The 21,000-nt window shown below is 35.3% G+C and overlaps 2 protein-coding genes across 2 annotated transcripts in view; one reads left to right on the forward strand and one right to left on the reverse strand.

Annotated features, from left to right (window-relative positions):
- The window catches only part of LOC126966605 (nucleoporin 88), a 154,843-nt gene extending 151,406 nt beyond the window's left edge, over window positions 1-3,437 (forward strand). Inside the window, exons 14-15 of the mRNA XM_050810771.1 lie at window positions 755-843; window positions 2,629-3,437. Of these exons, the coding sequence (XP_050666728.1) occupies window positions 755-843; window positions 2,629-2,695 (156 nt within the window). The 3' untranslated portion in view covers window positions 2,696-3,437. The remainder of the gene's footprint in view (window positions 1-754; window positions 844-2,628) is intronic.
- Window positions 3,438-4,880: 1,443 nt separating this feature from the next.
- On the reverse strand, window positions 4,881-20,553 carry LOC126967219 (sarcoplasmic calcium-binding protein). The gene is made up of 6 exons (XM_050811714.1): window positions 20,388-20,553; window positions 11,459-11,656; window positions 8,991-9,152; window positions 8,435-8,575; window positions 7,554-7,673; window positions 4,881-6,111 (listed from the first exon to the last, which is right to left on the reverse strand). The coding sequence occupies exons 1-6, from the start codon at window positions 20,484-20,486 to the stop codon at window positions 6,001-6,003; spliced, it is 831 nt and encodes a 276-aa protein (XP_050667671.1). The 5' UTR covers window positions 20,487-20,553; the 3' UTR covers window positions 4,881-6,000.
- Window positions 20,554-21,000: the final 447 nt, after the last annotated feature.

The following is a 21,000-nucleotide window of genomic DNA, read 5'->3' on the forward strand; positions in this document are numbered from 1 at the left end:
GAGTAAGCAGAAAACAAGCAAACATGGTGTTTTTAGACAAATTTTGTGGTGAAAGTATAGCATTTCGAGCTATGAACACTACTTAAACAATATAAAAGGATATGTTCCTTAAGTCTTATTTGTAGGTTGCTAGTGCTTGCTGTTGGTTATAGTTAACACTGCCGATGAACTACCACTTTTCTTTGAAGTTAAACAAGTTTTTTGGCATGGCATGACGCATTTTTTGGTACTTCTCTCAGAAAAGTTATTCTAATAGGTTGTACTTTTTTGTGTAGTTTATTTTATTCAGATTAGTAGTGTATAACGAGGATTGTAAGCATATACACTGTTTTCCACGCAAGAATTTTGAAAATATTGGCTTTGTTACATAGATGGCGGGCCGGCAGCCGTGAACTCATATTGCTCAAGGTCGCTGGCATTTAGTGCCGCCTTAAGCAATTGAAATTATACATACTACCAGCTCAACTGTGAGAGAATGCACATCGTCATCCCGTATATGGTTTTGTTTATTACATTTGTCTCTTAAAATCAGAGTTGATGTCGATAATTTCTTCTTTTACTGTAATAAAGGAAAGTAGTTTTCACCACAATGAGTTGGTTACAGTAAGAAAACTGTACCTAAAACAGTTTGATAGAAACGGTCGATGTAATTAGACAAAAAAAGATTTAAGCCGGCTGTAAATCTGAAAGACGAATATCTTTAAGTATTATTAATATTAATTTGTGTAAAAATATTTAAATATTATTTTTTCAGATAAAGAAATGGCAAGAGGAGTACAAAAAGCAGAACGTAGTGCTCGGGAAGTCCCACAGTGAGACCATATCTTCCATTCTGCAGCAACAGTACGTATTACTTGTTAAAAAATTGTACTCGATGGCTTGCTAAGAGTCAATCTACTTTTATACAGATGTAAACAATTTGTTATTTTGTAAGTGGTATACTTGGGATTAATTAAATTTATGACCGATTCGGGAACGGTTGGCTCAGTGGAAGAGCGCGCGGACGAAACCCGAGAGGTAGCTGGTTCGAGTCCCGCATCGTTCATAAATGTTGGTTATAAATTCAATTTACTTTCATACATCCTTTGTGCACGACCAAACCACTTCAACGCTATTGAAAAACTGTACACTACCACTTCTTTTACTGTTGTGTCGCTGTTTCTTAATAATAATAAATCATTTATTGTCAGGCATTATTCATAGATACACAAACAATATTAACTTAAATTAAATTTCATAACACTGTTGAGTTTAATTTGATATTAATTAAATTACAGATAAAATTACAGTTTAAAATTTAAGATACGTCATAATCACAATTAAAAAGAAAACAATCAATAATAATTAATTTAATTATTTGAATTCGGAAAAAAAAACATAATATTTGTTAGTAGAATGTCCTAAATTATGTTAGTATAATTATAACTAAACAGGCACATGAAGCCGCATAAATGCCTTTATAATTGGCGCATCATAATGACTAGCAATGGTTTGCAGAATGATGTTAGGGCTACCCCGCAACGTCTTCAGCAATGACGCGGTTCTTTTGCGTTGGATGGCATGGAAGCCGTCCACCCTCGCATCCGCGAACATTGCCGAAGCACTGCAAAAGCGGGGCAGCCCCAACTTCAACCTGAAACCATTGTTGTACTGAACGCGAAAGGCACTAAGCGTTCTTTGAGTATATCTGACCCATAGGCTGCTCGTATAGACAGGTTTGACAATATGCTTTGAAAAGCATTATCTTTACCTCACTGCTACATCGAGCAAACCTGCGAGCCAGCATAATATTACTCCTCACCGCCAGTGCCCTGCGTTCTTAAGAGTGCGTATTCTATTTTTGCGGGCCCGGCACCAGCGAAATGTGCTACGGCGATGTAGTTTGTTTTAGCAATTGTGATTATTAAGCAAAATAATTAAAAAGGTCAAGTTAGTTTCGTTTTACAATTTCGTTAACTTAAAGGGGCACTTTCCTGAAAGACGACACTCCATCCATTTTAAATCTGGATGTTATGCTGTTATTTGGACAGCTTTCCACTGAACACTTTGTCATTGCGTGGCGTTGTATACTAAGCGCGGTCGAAACAACTCTGTCTAATAGACGCATGGGCAGAGTTTTGCTTCAGACAATTTTTGAGCGTGATTGTGAGTGTAGTTGTTTATTGTACGTTAAAATTTAACGTATTTGATTTTTAATTAAATTAAAATTTAATTTTAAATTAAATTTGTAACTTTGTGCTGTGATGGAACCCATGCGGTTCCATCCCAGCGATCTTCCAACTGAGCCAAACGTTAGAGTGACGTATGGTTCGTAAATCTTGGTATGTCTTCAACTCTCAAGTTGGGCTCCATCTGCAGGATTTACTTTACAGTTGATAACCTACTCGACCGCAATAATTGCATATTGGGAAGTTGACTTGAGATGTCGCTCTTTCAAATCTAAACAAGTTGGCTCAGTTGGAAGAGCGTTCGGACGGAACCCGAGAGGTCGCGTGTTTGTGTCACGCATCGTTCATAAATTATGGATAAAAATTTTATTTAATTAATCCCAGACGTGAGGGATATCATTTTAAAAATAACAAATTGTTTAAGTGTTGAATTTACTTAAGCTTAATTTACAAATTTCAGAACGAACCAGGTATCGACGCTAATTGAAGAGACCAAACTTCTTAAAGATCAACTGGGCGTAATGTAACTTGCGCATTTGTAATTTTATCTAATAATTACATACATATCTAGATACACTTGCCGAGTAGGGCCGAATTGTCTCGTCCACACTCGCCGAAGTACCACAAGTATACTCGAAGTCGAGTGCAAATATTAATCTTTAATTATTATATTTAATACGTTTATTTTGTAAGAATATCTTTATTATTTTTTGATAAGGTCTTCGTGTCTAGATATGTATAAACTCGTTTATTAATAATTGTTATAATGTGTTGATTTACGTTTGTGGGACCCTTATGAGGTTCAAAGTGAGGTAAGGTCATTTTGCAGATTAGTCAAAGCTATTGATACAAATTGTAGATTATAAAAAGAGGCCATTTATTTGATTTTTGTTTATTTATTGTTTATGCGTAGCCCATTTAAATATTGTAGAACGATTTGATAAAACATTGGTTTTGAAAATCTGTTTTACAACCGAAAATATGATTATAATATTCATTTTGAGTTAATGTTTCAACATGAAGGCATTACTTTATAAAAATGTTATTTAATTTTATTAATTTGTAAACTAATATCAATTAAATGTAGTTTGTATCCCACTTCTGCTTGCAACGTAACTCTCATGTTGGTAATATGTAAATGATAGTAGGATAAAAAAAATTGATACTATGTAGCTGGTTCAGGCTTATATTAAAACCTACCTCAGCCAAAATTACGTGTTTAAGTTACAGTATGATTGTCTATTTTTAAATAAAATATGATTATTTCTATACTTGTTTTTTTTTTTACTTACTGTTGAAGGTGGCTGCAGAGATATTAAAAATAATATGGAAAATTTAAAAATGTTTTTAACAATGTATTTAAACGAGCAATTATCTTACGTGTAATATATAAAGGGGTAGGGCCGGTCATATGGTCAGGGTCTTCGTGGTTGTAATAAAATTGTTGTGAGCCTTGATTACGATATCAAGTAAAACACAGTCTTAAAAATAAATACGGTATCATTATTAGCAACAAACATTCCAATCGTAATGGTAGGTACACTTCACAAAGCTTTATGATTGTGTAATAAGAACGTGGTGTTCCCGGGCATGCGCGTGCGACACAACCGCCTCGCCCGATAATCCTTCCCTGACTGTCTGCTCGGCGTCGGCGGTCGCCCGGCGCCCGATCTCGACCACACTCGCACCGTACGCCGGTTACACCTGAGCTTAGACGGGTACCGAAACATCGCACTCACTGGTGGGTCGACGTTCTTGAGTACGATATATTATGTGTATATGATATTACCGATACTTATTTTGTAATTTTACGTATCGAAATTCGCTCTAATGAGCTTAACGAGATTCAAAATACAAATGATTTTAGTTTTCTTTAGTGTTAATTCCGCCAATATTTGTTTTGTCGAGTCTTGAAATTTTATTGAGTCTCTTGCCAGACTTTGGCGAGACAACACGTCCTGAGGATGCCTCGTGTAGAGGCGAAACACGTATCGCATTGTTTTAAAAAACATATATTGGCGGAATTAACACTAAAGAAAACTTAAATCATTTGTATAATTATGGATTTCCGCAAAGTAACGCCTAATTCAAAAAATTTTCTGAGATTCAAAATGTAATGTGTGAACAATTGACGATTAGCCCCGTCAATGAGGTCACGTGAGGTAGGAAAATCAATCATGACGTATGGATTGATGTGGGCTTAGGTGATCACCTTTCACCAGAACTTCTAGCTTTGATAGTCACACTTAATTAAACGGTAAAAAGTAAATTACCAAAGTTACCAAGTAATATAATAATGTGATAGCTTTTTGTTTTTCGCGAGGCGAAATAGTTCTGCCGCACTCGCCTGTCCACTCTCGGTTGTTGCTCAGCGAAGACTTCTTTCTGCGACCTATGCCTCTTCTTCCGGAAACTACTTTTCCCATCACGATGTTGTTGGAGTTCGTGCCTCTCGTGCCTAAGCACGTGCCCCAATTATGCGACTTTCATCATCTTGATGGTTTGCATGAGTTCGTGTTGACATGACTTTGTGAGTCCAACTATTGGCCACCATACGTCTATATGCCCACATTTGAAAAGCTGAGGCCTTCTTAAATAGTCCACGCAGAAGTATGGGCCAGATGTAACAGCGCAGAGTGTGCGAGGAAATCTAAATATTTAACTTATTTAAATGAATAAAATGCTTCGGGTAGTTAATTAATACATACTTCCAAATTTTAATATTTTATTGAGATTCCTTACATGTTACATATCATACTTAGTAATTTTATTCTTACTTAAAATACTTGGTTATATTTTATTGTACCATATGTTTCTGATATCAAAACTATACCGCCACGACATGCGAACAATTTTCCGTACGGTATTTTATAAGTAAGTTTAAAACATGTATAAAAGCGAGTTAACATGGTTCGTGTTTAGGTGACCGACATTTGTCGCTTAACAAATAAATGGGAACTAATTTGAAACAACGCGTTAGGACTCTTCAGTTAAAATCGATACAATATTGATACATCAAAATTAAAAAAATCTTGTTGTATAGTAATTACTTTGATTAACGCGATTGTTACACGTTTACAGGATTAAAACGCGTGTAATTGTAACTGTGTTTCTACTGAAGATTTGTGTAAAAGTTACATTTTTATGACCCCCTCAAACGTGCTCTGGAAAGGTCACGAAACGTCGGGTTGGCAAAAATAATAATAATAATATTATTGTAATCCTTTAAAAAGTGTTTATTTAAATTTTTGTAATATCTATCGGGAAAATAAGAGAATCATAATTATAGTAACAAATTATAAAATAAACACGTCACGATAAATCTTATAAAATAGAATAAGTTCGACAAGTCTAAACATAAATGAACAGAACTTATTAAAATTAATACTTAAAATATTTATTCATAACATTATAAAAATGAGTTCCTGTCTGCCATTATTTGAAGTCACTATTGTCCAAACTCAAATAGTGTAGTGAAAATTTGGGACATCTTGTTTAATAAGCTTGAAACAAACCCCAGGTTTGCAGCTTGCTATGGAGAGTATTCTGGGAGTCAAGCGAAACGATCGCATAAGAACTGGCATTTCTGGCGTGGGAGAAATACCGCCAGGCTAAAGTAGAACTGGGTTGGGCATATATTATGTCGGATGCACACAGACCGATGGGCACAGGTGGACACGCATTGGGTGCCTCACGAGGCCTTTGCCCAGCAGTGGGCGATTGGTTTATAAAAAATAAATGAATATTCATCTTCAGGTCACGCAGTAAAAGTTCTTATGTTAAAATGACAGAATGTTATCTACAAATCCATCGTCAAAAACCATTATGAATGTCACACGTCAATAAGCGGCCCCCAAAACATCTTGGAGACTCGGCTCTGGTCTTCTGTTGTGAAGAACTCCTTGCCGAGATTCACAAACTCCTTCAGAGATACCTTGCCATCCTGAAATATACAATAATTTTTAGTTTATGTAACTCTCAGTCTTATTTCTGAAGTTCTTCTTTTGGCGCGTTAAGGAAAAATTATTAGAGCATAATAATAAAACGATGCGCGCGACACCGTCTCGCAAATTCTACACCCTGACGTTAGCTGGTCAACTAGACCATTTGTATCATACTTCAGCTAACAAGCCTCTTGTAACTCATATGTAATTTTTTTTGTCAATGTTTATGTCAAAGATTCTAGCCCTTAAGTTTTTGACAGTGTGGTGTTGTAATTGTATCTACTATTCTCATCTCAATCATTACCACCGGCGCCCCCCGCCGTGTCCAGCCGCGCACTACGAGCACAAGTCCGCAGTAAGAGACGGGACGTTATCGCGAAGCCACTACACTCACCCTGATGAAGGACCTCCGAATGGTCCGTAACTAGTCGGTACCCATACCGACAAATCGTGGGTAAAGCCGTATTACTAAATAAACGTTTTAGTATATATATTGCATAAATATTATACAAAGTGTTGAACCTGTGCGATGTAGGACAGGTATCAGGCAGGGTCGCCATGGGTTGATGGAGGTTCGGGTATTGAAATGATAACTGCGATTATAAGCCCCCCTTAATGTGATCTGTAAGAGCTTATACACTAGTTAGAGAGCTGATGAGTGTGTACATATGTTGTATAAAGGTAATACACACACCTGTAAATGATAATTTTAAAGAGTGGCAAGGATTTCTAGCCTTTAAACTCTTTTCATTAAAGCTCCACTTTTCTAAACTGGTAACTGTGTGAAAATGTAATAAATACTAAAATATTGTATAACTTTGATATTCACACATGATACCTACTTTTATTATTTTTTAAACCTGACTAAATGATTACGGCATTAAAATGATTCGATTTTAAGAGTTTAAATCTGGGAAAGTTTGCATCGATAACTTTGTGCGGCTAAATTTTGAAGATAATAATAATAATAATCTTCTTCGGTACCTTTATGATAGAAAGTAGGAGCGAATTGTTAAAAGTTTCACTTTTTTGTGACAATAAGACACGAGACGAGCCGGACGTTCAGCTGATGGTAATTGATACGCATTAGAAAGCAGTGCCGCTCAGGATTCTTGAAAAACCCAAAAACTCTGAGCGGCACTACAATTGCGCTCGTCACCTTGAGATATACGATGTTAAGTCTCATTTGGCCAGTAATTTCACTGGCAACGGAACCCTTAAGACCGAAATGAATGCTTACACATAACTGCTTCACGGCATAAATAGGCGCCATTACCCATAAGCTAGCTGGCATCCTGTGCAAAGGAGCCTCCCACTGGTCCAGTTTATCTCTTCGAAAGATAAACAGGTTTTATGAGCATTTAGGGAAATTAGCTGCAGATAAAAGTGATACAAGATTATTTGCAGATAATAGTGATACAAGAATGAGTCAGCCACTCACCCCGTTGGTGTCGATCACGGCGAAGGCAACGGCGGCGTGCTCATTGTCCAAGCCCAGGCACTTGAAGAACAGCTTGAATTCGTTCACTGATATGAACCCGGATCTATCTTTATCGACTGCCTGGAATTAAGATATAAAGGTTAGGAAGGAAACGTTGATAAAAATTGAGGTTGACAGTTACGCTCTATTATGAACGCACGCACACTAATACAAAGTGACATTCAAATCACGAGTGTAAGACGTAGCTTGTCACGCACACTTAAGTAAAAGACTGGCCTGTTTTTCATCGGTTGTCTAGGAGCAACAAGCTCTATCTAAACTTATAAATTAACTAAGTCTGATGGTAAGTGTCCCGTACTGTCTTACAATACAGAGGATTCATACGAGCGTCATATTTACCGTTTGGTTGTTGGGGAAGGTTCCTAGTAAATAGCACTGAGAACAGGATATGTATGTTTGATACTGGACATCAGTGGTAGGAATGGGCAAACATAGATCTTAGCAAATTATCCATGTGAAGGTAGAAGTAAAAAAATAAAGATAAACGTCTTTACGTAACGCTAATGGTTGAGCTGGTTTCTGAGAAGGTTATGGATAACTGTTCTTCTAGGAAGCTAAGCAAATATGATTTTACAAGACAAATTAAAACTTATGAATGCTTCACCGTCAACAAGTGATTCCAGACTAATACTCTTGCTGCAGTTAGATGGTTGTTACATGGGTTATGACAAAGTGCCAAAGGCTCACCCAATCAAAAGTGGACTGTGGACAACTGTGATATTTGTTTTTAACCCTAAGTCATATTGACTCGTGAATACTATATAATTTTATAAAGCCGGCAGCAGATGTTTCAAAATCAATGTGCAATGCAAGAAGCTTACCTTGAACAGATAAGGCAGCCACCGATGCGCGCGATGCTTAAGCGTCTTGTCGCTAAGAACATGGTGCATGTCTTCCAAGTACTGCTCGACTGTCACGAAGTTGTACGGGTCTATGGCGCCCCACTGCTCCTCCCATGTCAACTGTGCAAACAACAGGCCTAACATTAATAGTTCATTGCTCTTAAAATTCCATGCAAAAGTTTTTCATCCTCACAGGTGTACTGCTTATGCATTGAAGTATTTATTTCGCTAAATAACTGGAAGTCGCACTGTTGGATAGTCTGTGACCTTATCGATCAATTACTTATTGCTATAAAAAAATAGGTATTTAACTAAACAATTTCAATACAGTGATTGTCGTCACTGCAATATCCGATGATCTACTGAAATTTACGCAAATATAGAGCTGGTTAAATCACTCTATAAATTTAACAACTTATTGCTTCGTAAACATATTTAAAAAAAATAAACTTGATAATCTAAAAGGATTTCTGTAAACTAACTGGCTGTTTGCGCCATATAAAGCGCGAGAGAAGTACCTTGCATCATTCCTTACCTTGATGATAGCAGTGAATTCCTTCGCCTGTTCCTCATCTAAGTTACCCAGCGATTTGAATCTATCGGAAAAGAGCAGGAAGTCGTTGAAAGAGATCAATCCATCCTTGTCCACGTCCAGAATGTTGTGGACTGTCCTCATCTTCCGTCGCCAGAATTCAGACTGAGAAAAATTATACTGAGTTATTGGCACATCCTAATTTCCTAAAATATTAATATCATCCGATAATGTTTTGGGTGGGACATAACATTAAGAAGTGAAAAATTTTTGTTTATTGGTATATATTTTTCAATTGACAAAGTATTATAGGCTTCTGAATATAAATATTAATATAAGTATCAACTGCGATAAAAGCAGATTATTTTCTTATGAACACGTATACAGCTTGTTTTTGAACTAAATGGAATGGTGTTTTCCTTATTCGTATTCACGTATTATTCATCATCATCACCACTTCTGTCTTCGAAATAAGTTCCCAGAGATATCCCTTATTTTCATTGAAAAAACTTTTAATTTTTTTTATTCTTTTTAATTTGATGTTTTTCTCAAATGTGTAACACTCGCGTTCATCAAAGAAAATACTATGTTGTTATTCAGTCTTAAACAAAATATTTATCAGCTTTCAGAACCACAAGTAAATTATGAAGGTCGAACAGATTCTAAAGAAGCAGGAAACGGACAACTTGAGAGACAACATCGCGACATTAAAAGGCTTACTATTCACAGCAATGAAATGGGTATCGCTTATTAGAGTTTAACTATCATGGTGTTTGCAAATAATGTTTCATTGCTTAGTTGTGAATTTATGTAAAAATTAAATATGTCTCATTTTACTTACTTTAATGAACTGAATAAAAAATATAACTGAAAGTCGATAATCGTATGTTGCACATTTTTAAAAGGAATCTACATTGGTACTATGTGAAAAAAGTTTCACTCAAAAATCTCAAACCATGACACATTTCATCTTGGACTTGGCATCTTTTCAGTACACTCAGACCTGATAGAGGAATGCAGGTAAGTAAGTCGATTAAAACCAACGCTGCCATCCGTACATTTTTGCTGTAAATCTATTGTCATGCTGCTTAATTTCAAATCGTAATATTTTAATAACGAGGGCGGCACTGAAAATTTCGGGAATCAAGGAAGTGACACAAAATAACTATTTAAAAATGTATTTATTGCTTTTCGAAGTATTCTCCGCGAAATTTGACACATTTTTCAATACCAATTATTGAAGCAACCATTCCATTCGGAAGTTGGGGTGTCCAAAATGGCCGTTTTGTAGGCGTTCACAGCTTCTTCAGGTGATGAAAATCTCTGACCACGCAATTTATTCTTTATTTTAGGGAAAGTATTGAAATCGTTAGGGCTTAGGTCGGGGCTGTACGGCGGATGGTCTAATAATTTTATGCTTTATTGCTCTAAAAACTCTATTGTTCTGTGCGCGGTGTGAGAACTCGCATTATCGTGATGGAGGATGATGCGGCGGTTGCAGTTCTCTTTAAGGAGTTCAGAAACGACCTGTTTGCCACAAATGCTAGCATATCATTCTGCATATACCATTCTGCATTAACCGTTCTTTGTCCCTCAAGAGGAATAGTCGCAACATGGCCGGTTTTGGAGACAAACGTAGCCACCATTTTTTTTGCAACACTCCGTGAACGAACAATTTTTGTTGGCTTTAACTCATTTTCGAACACCCAAACTCGTGACTGGTTTTTTGTTTCGGGTTCGTACGCGTATATCCAGGATTCGTCACCTGATACGATGTTGTATACAGCATTTGAGGATCCTGCGTGGAATCTTTCGAGAGTTCTGACGCACCAAGCAACGCGAGCCGCTTTTTGCTCTTCACTCTGTGGTGCGGTATCCATCGGGAAAACAACTTTTTACACCTAATTGTTCATGCAAGATTATTTGTATTTGACTCATGCCAATGTCTAAAGTTGCCTTAATTTCGCGGTATGTCACATGTCGATCTTCCTCAATCAGCTTACGCACAGCATCAACGTTTTCTTTGACTGCAGTTTTTGGACGACCTTGACGGGGATCATCACTGAGCTTGACACATCCACGTTGAAATTCAGCAAACCAGCGATAAATTGTGGTTTTGGATGGAGCTTCATCACCAAATACAGAAATCATCCGGTCAACACACTGTTTTTGTGTTAAACCACTTCGAAAGTCATAATAAATCATTGCTCTAGAATTTTCTCGAGTCAATTCCATTTTCTCAACGACTACACAAGTTTGAAAACACCTTGTGACAAGACCGAGAATCTTTTTTTAAATAAATCAATGGTATTCGATTTTTAAAACCAAGGAGTTTTCAATTAATAAGATTTTAATATGACAGGAACAGTGGAAATATTCCATTCCCGATACTTTTAGTGCAGCCTATGTATTATGATGTAATATTTTAATTATTGTTATGATAAAAAAAATCATAATTGAAGGAGACTTACTCTTTCAAATCCCTTGCATTCAGTGTCCGAGTCAGAATCACTATCATAATCCAGTTTCCTCCGGTTCTCCTCTGGTCGTCCGTGCTGCTTGCTGTACCTTCTCAGACTGCGGACTGTCTCCGAGATGTCCAGCTCTCGTGCTTCTTGGAGTTGTAAGTAGCAAACTGTACCGTTGCAGGACATCTTCGTATGTATTTGCTGGAAATAAGTATATCGTCAATATAGGAATATATGAGTAAGTATATTATATTGTCATAACATTAGGCTCATAGACCTATAGTTAAAGTTTTATTAAAAGATCAGACAATCTTCATTTTATGCGTCTTTCACAGTGCTAACCTAGAGATAATCCGATTCAAAAATAAGCATTTCATTTTATGCTCACTCAACACCTAGCAATTGTTCATAGAGTTCCTACTAGGAACTCGATGGTCTTTCTAGGTCTTGAATCACCAGCAACTCTATAAGATCCGTGTTACTTGAGATCAAATCGTTCGATCACAGGGGTTTTTGCTCTAATCTTATTGAATTATTTATGGAAACTTTTGTAGTAGAAAGTACCTCAACTTATCTGATCTTATGTCATTTAATAATTCTCATTGTTGGCTAATTGCCTTGCGAAACTAATAGATTTATCCATCAACTTTAGTCACGGGCATCGTATTTTGTGAAAATGGTTTTCTCCAAAAGGTATTATTTTTATAGGTCGAGTTGGTTTCGTCAGCAGACGTGTTAAGTTAGATAATGCGATAGGCAAAAGGGCGAAGACCTTATAAAACTGGTTTTAATTTATTTATGTATTAGTGTCGGACCGTAAATCACGGTTGCGTGGAGATTGGGCAACGCCAACAAAATATTAAAGAACGTTTTCGAAATAATTTATATTGTACTCATGTAGTATAATTACTATATACATATACTGTACATGTCTATAGATTTATCTAGTTATAATAAAATTGACAAGTTAAGATTTTGGTATTTGGACGCTTCGCTTTATATTCTATTTTATACTTAGGTGTTTATATTTTAATTTCTGGACAGTATAGTTCTTAGGTATTCTTGTTCATGCAAAAAAAGTATGCAAAAAATTTTCTAAAGTGGCGGTTCCAAGTCCATAAAACGTGCGCCCAAAATAGCATTGCGGGACTTTGATATCCAAGAAATTGGATATCTTTTGAAGTTTTTGTCTGTCTATCTTGTAGGTACTCGTTAAGACTCACGAATCTAGGGTTATGGTTGCAACATTGCCGTCAGTAACGTGTGGGAGCTAAGTATAATAGCCTAAAGACATGATCGCATTTGGTACGGCCGAACCATCAGACGCGGTCTGGTAGCAGACCATACTTGATGGCTTATTGCATTGTCCATCTCAGAAAATTATTATTATTACCAGTGGCGTAGCGTGCCTTGGCGGGGCCCCGTATAAACATTTGCTCGGTGAAGAGTAAAGATTTCCCACAAAATAAAAGAAAATTTTGCCTAAAATTAAAAGAAATATTTATATATCATAATTATCTAAGTATCTGTCCTTTTTTAAATATTTTACAAACATTTCAAATTAAATATACACTCTCCTTGCCTTTTTTCGGCAAGAAACAAATGTTTTTATTAATTTTTGCTTATGCTCGTCGCGGGCCCCCGTCACCCGGAGGCCCCTTTTATTTGATACGGCCGATACGGCGGTAGCTGCCCCCGATTATTACTTTCCGGACCGTACCGAGTACGAAGCCGGAGCAATCGTTCGAGACACACACCGTACCTACATCTGATGGTCCGGCCGTACGAAATCCGACCATATAATTAGGTAATATGATGCACTATGCAGGCGCTTGTCGGTGGGGTCAGCCATGTGCCCGGAGAAACACACAACAGAGTCATTGACCTCCCTAAATTATGTTTGTGTTGATTACATTAAAAATATGAGTTTATCTATTACCGTTAGAAACATGGGCGTTGTGTATCCCTTCATAATAAATAATAAGTTATGTCATGTCAACAACATTGTAATAAAAAATTGAAAATTAAACACTTTTACAGCTACCCACGTTCCTTAACTTGTAATTGTTCCGTATTAATACAAATGCAATCATTGAACGTCCTAATTTCTTCAAAATTTGCTCCAATGAGAATACAATATTTTTTCATAACTTTAGCCTCATATCCTAACCCCTATCACAGGTATTAAAAAATAGTTATAATTTAAAACCCTAAACATATTTATAATTAGTTGAGCTATTTATTAATTACGAGCTCTACTTTTACCGAACGTATGTTAGATTCAGTAATCTAAAAGATATCCTATAGCCTCAATCGATAAACAAAAGACGTAAACTTTTGTATAAAATAAACTTAAAACAAACAATAGGAATACTTTTTTAAGTGTTATTTACCCGTGTTTTAATGAAGTTTCGTTTTTACCTCCTGAGAAAGTTAGAAAGATAACTATTCTTTCAATTTGATTTCTGAACGACACACGACACACATCAAAGGAAAATAAAAACTGTTGTTTTTATTTAATTTCCAGCATTTTCATGTTTATTCAAACCTTCCACAAATAATTCAAGACGAAAATTAGTCAAATCGGTCCAGACGCTCTCGAGTTTTAGCCAGACTAACGAACAGCATTTTTCATTTTTATATATATAGATAGATAATAAACTGGTGGACTGTATGTAGAAAGATTAGATTCATTTTATTAATTATGATTTATAAGCGCGTTTTAGTTGGTTTCTTATACTATAAATAGTCAATGAAGCATTTACCATCAATGAATATGTTTATGAGGCCAAGAGGCCTACGAGAGTCCTAAACACATCCAACTCTGGAATGTGAGGCCATCGCCGCAATGAGGGCAGGTTGCCTCAAGACCCTCAATATCCAGACTACCTACCCCACCTGTATCTACTGAGGATACAGCGCCTCTTAAAGATCATAAGCCTGGAGGACGTGATTTAAATACAAATTGGACGCCGAATAAGCAAGGGAAAAATTCTCTAAACGTTGCCCTACAGCCACAACTCATCACAATGAGCATAGTCATCGCCAGGGCGTGCATCCAAGCAGACGTTGGGGGCACAATACATCTACAGATTTAACTGCTTATTTCCCCAACAAAAATAATAATAATCCATGAAAAAAAGTTTTTTATAAGACTTTTGATTCGTCATTTTAATCATGTGTAAATTAGAAACACGTACTACATTACAACCTAACATAACTACTATAATATATAAGTTCCTAATCAACAAACATATGACCTATTTTGGAACACTACCAACCATACAAAATACTACAACCTGCGCTACGTTTTTACTTTTTTTTAGTAAATAAGGGACAAGACGAGCAGGACGTTCAGCTGTTGGTAAGTGATACCCCCTGCCCATCACAATACAGTGCCGCTCAGGATTATTGAAAAACCCAAAAATTCTGAGAACACTATAACTTTCGATGACAAGTTTTCAAGTCTCATTTGCCCAGTAATTTCACTAGTTACGGCGGCCTTCAGACCGAAACACAGTACTTAATGCTTACACATTACTGCTACATTAATACTTTTTAATATTATGCAAATTCGTAGACGGTTAAAAAGTATCGACGTACTGATTGCTTTTATTGATTGACTTTCGATGGTAAGATAAAACTCAAAATACACGAGTTCAATTGAGACTAAAGATAATTTATAAACGAGACGAGTTCGCAAATATTATCCTGGCCTCAATTCGATAAATGAGACGGATTCATTGTACAGGACGTGGCACAGTAGTATGATGTCACATTCAGACATCTACAGATATAATAACATTTAAGAAGTTATAGGTACTTCTTTTGACGCGTTAGGGCAAAATTATTAGAGATTTTTTTACCATGGGCGCGTACACCGCTATGCAAATTCGACATTCTGACGTTAGCAGCTGGTCAACTAGACCATTTGTATCATAATTCACCTAACAATACTCTTAGTCAACCAAAGAACGAGAATTTAATAAATTTCAATTTATATAAGTACCTACATGTTTTAAAATAAAATTCTCTATAAGTAAGTTTTTTAATGATATTTAAATACACGTTATTTATAACTAAATTATGCGGTAGGTATAACCTTCTTTATTACAATAATGGTTTTTCTACAAATGTAAAAAAGCACGAAGAATAATTTTTGTTTTTATTACGCCAAATAACAGCTAAGTCTATACTTACAATATGGGTACTACAATAGTAGTATAGTAGGATAGACAAACAAAACGTGCGATAAACAGTAACTCTTCTAACGGTGTTACAGCTCGATAGAAAAGGAACGCGAACCTATTGTTACTGTAACTGATTATTATTTATAAGTCGTAAACAGTCAGCAACGCTTCGAAGTAGCGCCTTAGTATTTGTAATAATGAATACCAGCTAACTAACTAAATCAAAATTGGCCACCCATTATCGGGACTGTCTTGTCGTCTAAACGCTAGTATATAGGTTCTGACACGATTAAGTACTGGTAACCTTGAAATTATTAACTATCTCAACTATGGACGGACACAGACTGAGAAAGAAAGTAGGTATCATATAATAATACATCAATCAAAATTTATTGAATTAAGGCGCTATAGTCGCTATAGTTTTTGAAAATCTACTTATTATTTAGCGGAAATCCATAATTATCCAAATGCTGTGAGTTTTCTTGAGTGTTTGTTAATTCTGATTAGATTTGTCTTTAACCAGTGGAAGGCTCCTTTGCACAGGATGCAGACTAGATTATAGGTACCACAACGGCGCCTATTTCTGCCGTGAAGCAGTAATGTGTAAACATTACTGTGTTTCGGTCTGAAGGGCGCTGCAGCTAGTTAAATTACAGGGCAAATAGACTAAACATCTTATGTCTATTGATAGGATTCTTGACAAAACCCAAAAATTCTGAGCGGCACTGCATTGTAATGGGCAGGGCGTATCAATTACCATCAGCTGTACGTCCTGCTCGTCTCGCCCCTTATTATCATAAAAAAAACAATTCGACACGTGTTTTGCCTCTACACGAGACATCCTCTAGAGATGTTGACTCGGCGAATTCTGGCACGAGATAGTCTCGTAAAATAGCGGAATTAACACCCCAGAAGACACACAACATTTGAGTACTTCAATCATCAAAAAAGGCACAACTATTAACCTTATCGATCGCTTTACCTAAGAATAAGTTAAACACAACTAAATCTGATTGTTATTCAGCAATTAAAATCAAAATGTAAACAAATACGTTTGTTTACATCTTACATTACAACAACTGTCTCACTACCTACCCGAAACAAAGCGCTAACGTTGATACCAACCCAGAAGTGATCAGCAAAGTTGATCAAAGGTTCCACGTTTGAGACAGCAGATGTCCTTGTAAAAACAATATCACCGGCCACTCATTACAATATTGTTTGTTTACAAACATTAATGTTGTTGGGATATTGAAGGTCTTTATTTGAAAAGACGGAAGTAACTATAACACGCATTATGTTCGATAGGACTGGTTAGGATGAGGTTACGTAATATTTTAGTCAGCAACAGTGATTTTCCAATACATACTAGCATTAACAAGGAAATGCTTAGTAACTTATTTTAGCAGACTCTATTATAAAGAAGAATGGTTTCAAAAATCGATTAGTTATGTACCTATTCGAAAAAAGATTTCGTTACAGATACTTCAAGTCATCTTGACGCGTGGCGACATGACATGGCAGGTGTCGTCCGAGCAATCGAGCGTCACTCTCACACAGATCAAAGCTGCATATTTACAAGCATACGCACAGTGCACACATGCGCCGCGCGCCAAAATGACTTGCAGTATCTATACCTTGCCGTCCACAAAGCGTTTATTGCTCAAAATCTAAAGTAGACGAAATCAGTGACTTCTAAAAAGCTATTATAGTAAACACCTTTCCCACTACAACTTGGAGAATCTAACTATTTTACCTCCATACTTTAAAATAAGTTAAAATAAATCTAAAGTTCTATAAGCTGAAACTCTTCTGAGTAAGTTGAATATAATGCTTAGATCATTTATACGTCAAGATAGACTGTGACAGCCGTGAAAACGTCGAAAAAATTGAGTTTAGAATCAACCTCTATTTCGAGCAATTCTCACACACTACAAACAAACTACAAATCGCAAGTGTAAGACGTAGCTTGTCACGCATACTAAACTTATATGCCTGGCCTTCTTTTATCGGTTGTCTAACAGCAAGAGACTCTTATCTAGACGTAAGTAATATAAATTATCTAAGATATAATATAATGGAACTATAAAAGTATGGAAAGCGTTTATTAAAAAGAATATAAAAAATGATTTTTGAAACGAGTGTATTTCAATGTTATAGGGCTGCCCCACAAAAATAATTTTGCACCTGAAACAGTAACTTTTTTGCATACCTACTTCAATAGATGGCGGAAGAAAATTCTTTGAGAACCGTTATTTCATTTATGTTTCAGTTTTTTCATTACATTGATTATAATAGATATTAATTACATATTACACTTTAACGATGTATTTTTAATTGTAAAAATATTGTCCTCGTTGAACATTATTATTATTATTTGTATATTCATTTACATTGTGACCTAAATACAGCCTATTTAATGAACAATAAATATTAGACATATTTTCAACAGTAAAGTCAACCTTATTGTTATTAGTATACAATATATATTTTGGTTACAATTCTTTTTTAGGAATAATTGATAACACGAAGCTCGTGATAAGAGGTTATCACATACCTACAGCGTAACAGTGTGCAGTGCACTTTTATATTTTATTATTAGTAAATAATAAAATATAAATATACTGCTTCTATATTAAACATATAGCTTTGTTTCTGATGTAAACAAGACTGAATTAAAATCTTGTAACATCTAGTTAATAAGTTCAATGAACATCGTTTCATCGTCAATCATTCATTAAAGCTGCTAAATATATGAGTTACTATTATCGATTAAAAATGAGAAAAAATTAAGATAAAATATATTGTTAGTCAAAAACTTTATTTAAGACATTTCAATAAAGGAAAGGAAATATTTAATAAATCTTCCGGAACACTTCCGGAACTCTTTATTTTTAAGAAGATACCTACCTTTATTTTTTACCATAATAGAAGTAAAAAAAACACAAATACAAAACTAATACTATTAACCAACTAGGTATAGGCAACTACCATGGTATAAATAATCGCATCTTCATGTAAAAAAAATTGTAAATAAGCTACCTGTGTCTGAAGTTTCACCCTCATAATGTAGGTTTAACAATTATGTCTAATAATTAAATTCCTATGAATTAGATCGGCTTCTAGCCAAATAAAATACCTGATACGTTGTGTTACAATGTTGTAATTTTCTTACGTAAGCCTATTTTTTAAATAAAAACAGCCCGCTGATAATGTTACGTTCTTTAACAGCTGATTTAGAATCGTCGTGGCATAAAATCAAACTAACATTATGATTTTAATTGTATCATTCATTAAAATAATTATTAAGATGGAATCTGAAAACATTATAATATATAAAGATTGTTTTAAAGTACCTATCAAGATGTTATGGTCGTAGTACCAAATCTTCAAATATTCAAATCCAAATATTCTTATTCAAAATTATAATTTTAATAAGCCTCAGGGCGTTCATTCCATTCCCAGTCTGTGTTATCATTAAGAAAATCATTTATTTTATAGTAACCTTTACCGCACAAACTTTTTTTAACAATTCTATTGGATTTCGTCAATAGAAGAAGAGAATTAGCAAAGCTATAAGTTAGCAGACTATTGTGAATAAGGGGGACAGTGTTTTCGTAAAAGATACGTTAATTAAACAAAGCTGCACCTTCAAATCTTACGACGTTTCTTTTTGCGTAGACTGTTTATTTTATTGGCGTTATTAATAATTGGACCCTTAACCAATTACCACTAATTTACTAATTGATAAAGGGTTAAATTAATGGTGCTAAGAGTTTGTGAACAGTTTGAGTAGATATTTGCTATGCAAACAAAGGATACCTATATGTTCGACTGCTGCTCGAATGTGTTTGATGTGACATAGACTTTACCCATTGCAACACGACCGACAGCTTAATGCGATACGATCCCCCTTTGCACTCATCTGTTTGAGTCTAAATATGTGGTTGTCTTGTTCATGTAATTACACCGGCAACCACAACTTTTAAACCGGAACACAACGATACAAGAGCAAGTCTATTTTACGGCCGAAATAGTTGTAATGGGAACACAAACACAGCACATACAGCTAAGTACCTGCTATGAGACGAAAGTAAGCATATATTTGTGTATCTTCCTTCGGTGCCTGATGATTTGTTCCACGATGTTCCAGATGTTTTCTAATTGTTAAGTACTGTTGGCCCTATTACCTACTTGTTACGTTGCCGCTTATTCTTAATCTTCTTTGTTTCAAAATATCGGTCGTTTGGGTACCAAAAGCTAGTTTATATCTTAACAATTTTTTTTTATAAGCCCTTAACTTATGGGCCAAAATCTTGAAGTAACACAAAAAAAAATAAGTGCCTAAAAACTTAACTAGTAGCATCTATGCCTATCATGGAATGGTCCCTTTTACCTGAACTCATTTTTTCTAGCAATGAACACCCACTCGCTACCGCCATTAACTGTTAATACATCGGCCCTTTTTGTCGAGAAACTGGTTACAAACACTCAAATGCAACAACCGAAATAACACTTCAATTTGTTTATGTTAAAAAGGTTCTATTATATGTATACACAAACTTAGCTCAAATCAGGTTCCATTGAAAATATACTGTAAATATTTAAAATAATTTAAAAGTAGTATTCTGTGAAATAATTAAGGCTTAGCAATTCCTTTGGGGTTTAGAATGAACGCTTCGATGGACACACTTTCTTTTTTCGTTTAACTATATTTTTACAAAGCATAGATTATTTATTACCTTTTTAGAACTTGAAGTATTTATAGTAAATACAGCAGCAGTCTTCTCAAAATTGAAGCTAATAACGCGAAATCCTACCCTCGATAATAATGTTGCCATTTTAAAAAAAAAGTCACTATCACATTAAAAATTATTTGTCTATGTCACTGAACTTTGATGCGCTTGCACTGCACACTTGTAGATTCAATTTAAAAATCGAACACTCATCCGTTTAGTTTTATTGGACGTTCTCGAGGGTGGGGCGTGTTGCCAAGCACTCGTCTGACAATAGTAATATATTATTATTTATCAATGCGCAATAATAGCTCGTGTGCACGTAACTTAAGATACAATTTTGATTAAATTTGCACAGTTTTTGGGGCTACGTGCAATACATGTGGTACTGTTTTTATTTACCGGTCTTTTGTTTATATTCATTAATGAAACTAAATGGTATCTTATTTCATTAACGATAAAGTCTAATTTTATTTCCAAACTATTTCTATTCCAAAATTCGTACGCTACTATAGATTATGATTAGGACACTACTGGTTGTCACGTAGCCAGCTAATTTATTATTCTAATGTAGGTTGAAATAATAACATTCGTCATTTACTGATAGTCTTTGATTAGG

The sequence above is a fragment of the Leptidea sinapis genome, chromosome 1 (assembly GCF_905404315.1).
Source record: "Leptidea sinapis chromosome 1, ilLepSina1.1, whole genome shotgun sequence".
NCBI classification, from domain to species: domain Eukaryota; kingdom Metazoa; phylum Arthropoda; class Insecta; order Lepidoptera; family Pieridae; genus Leptidea; species Leptidea sinapis.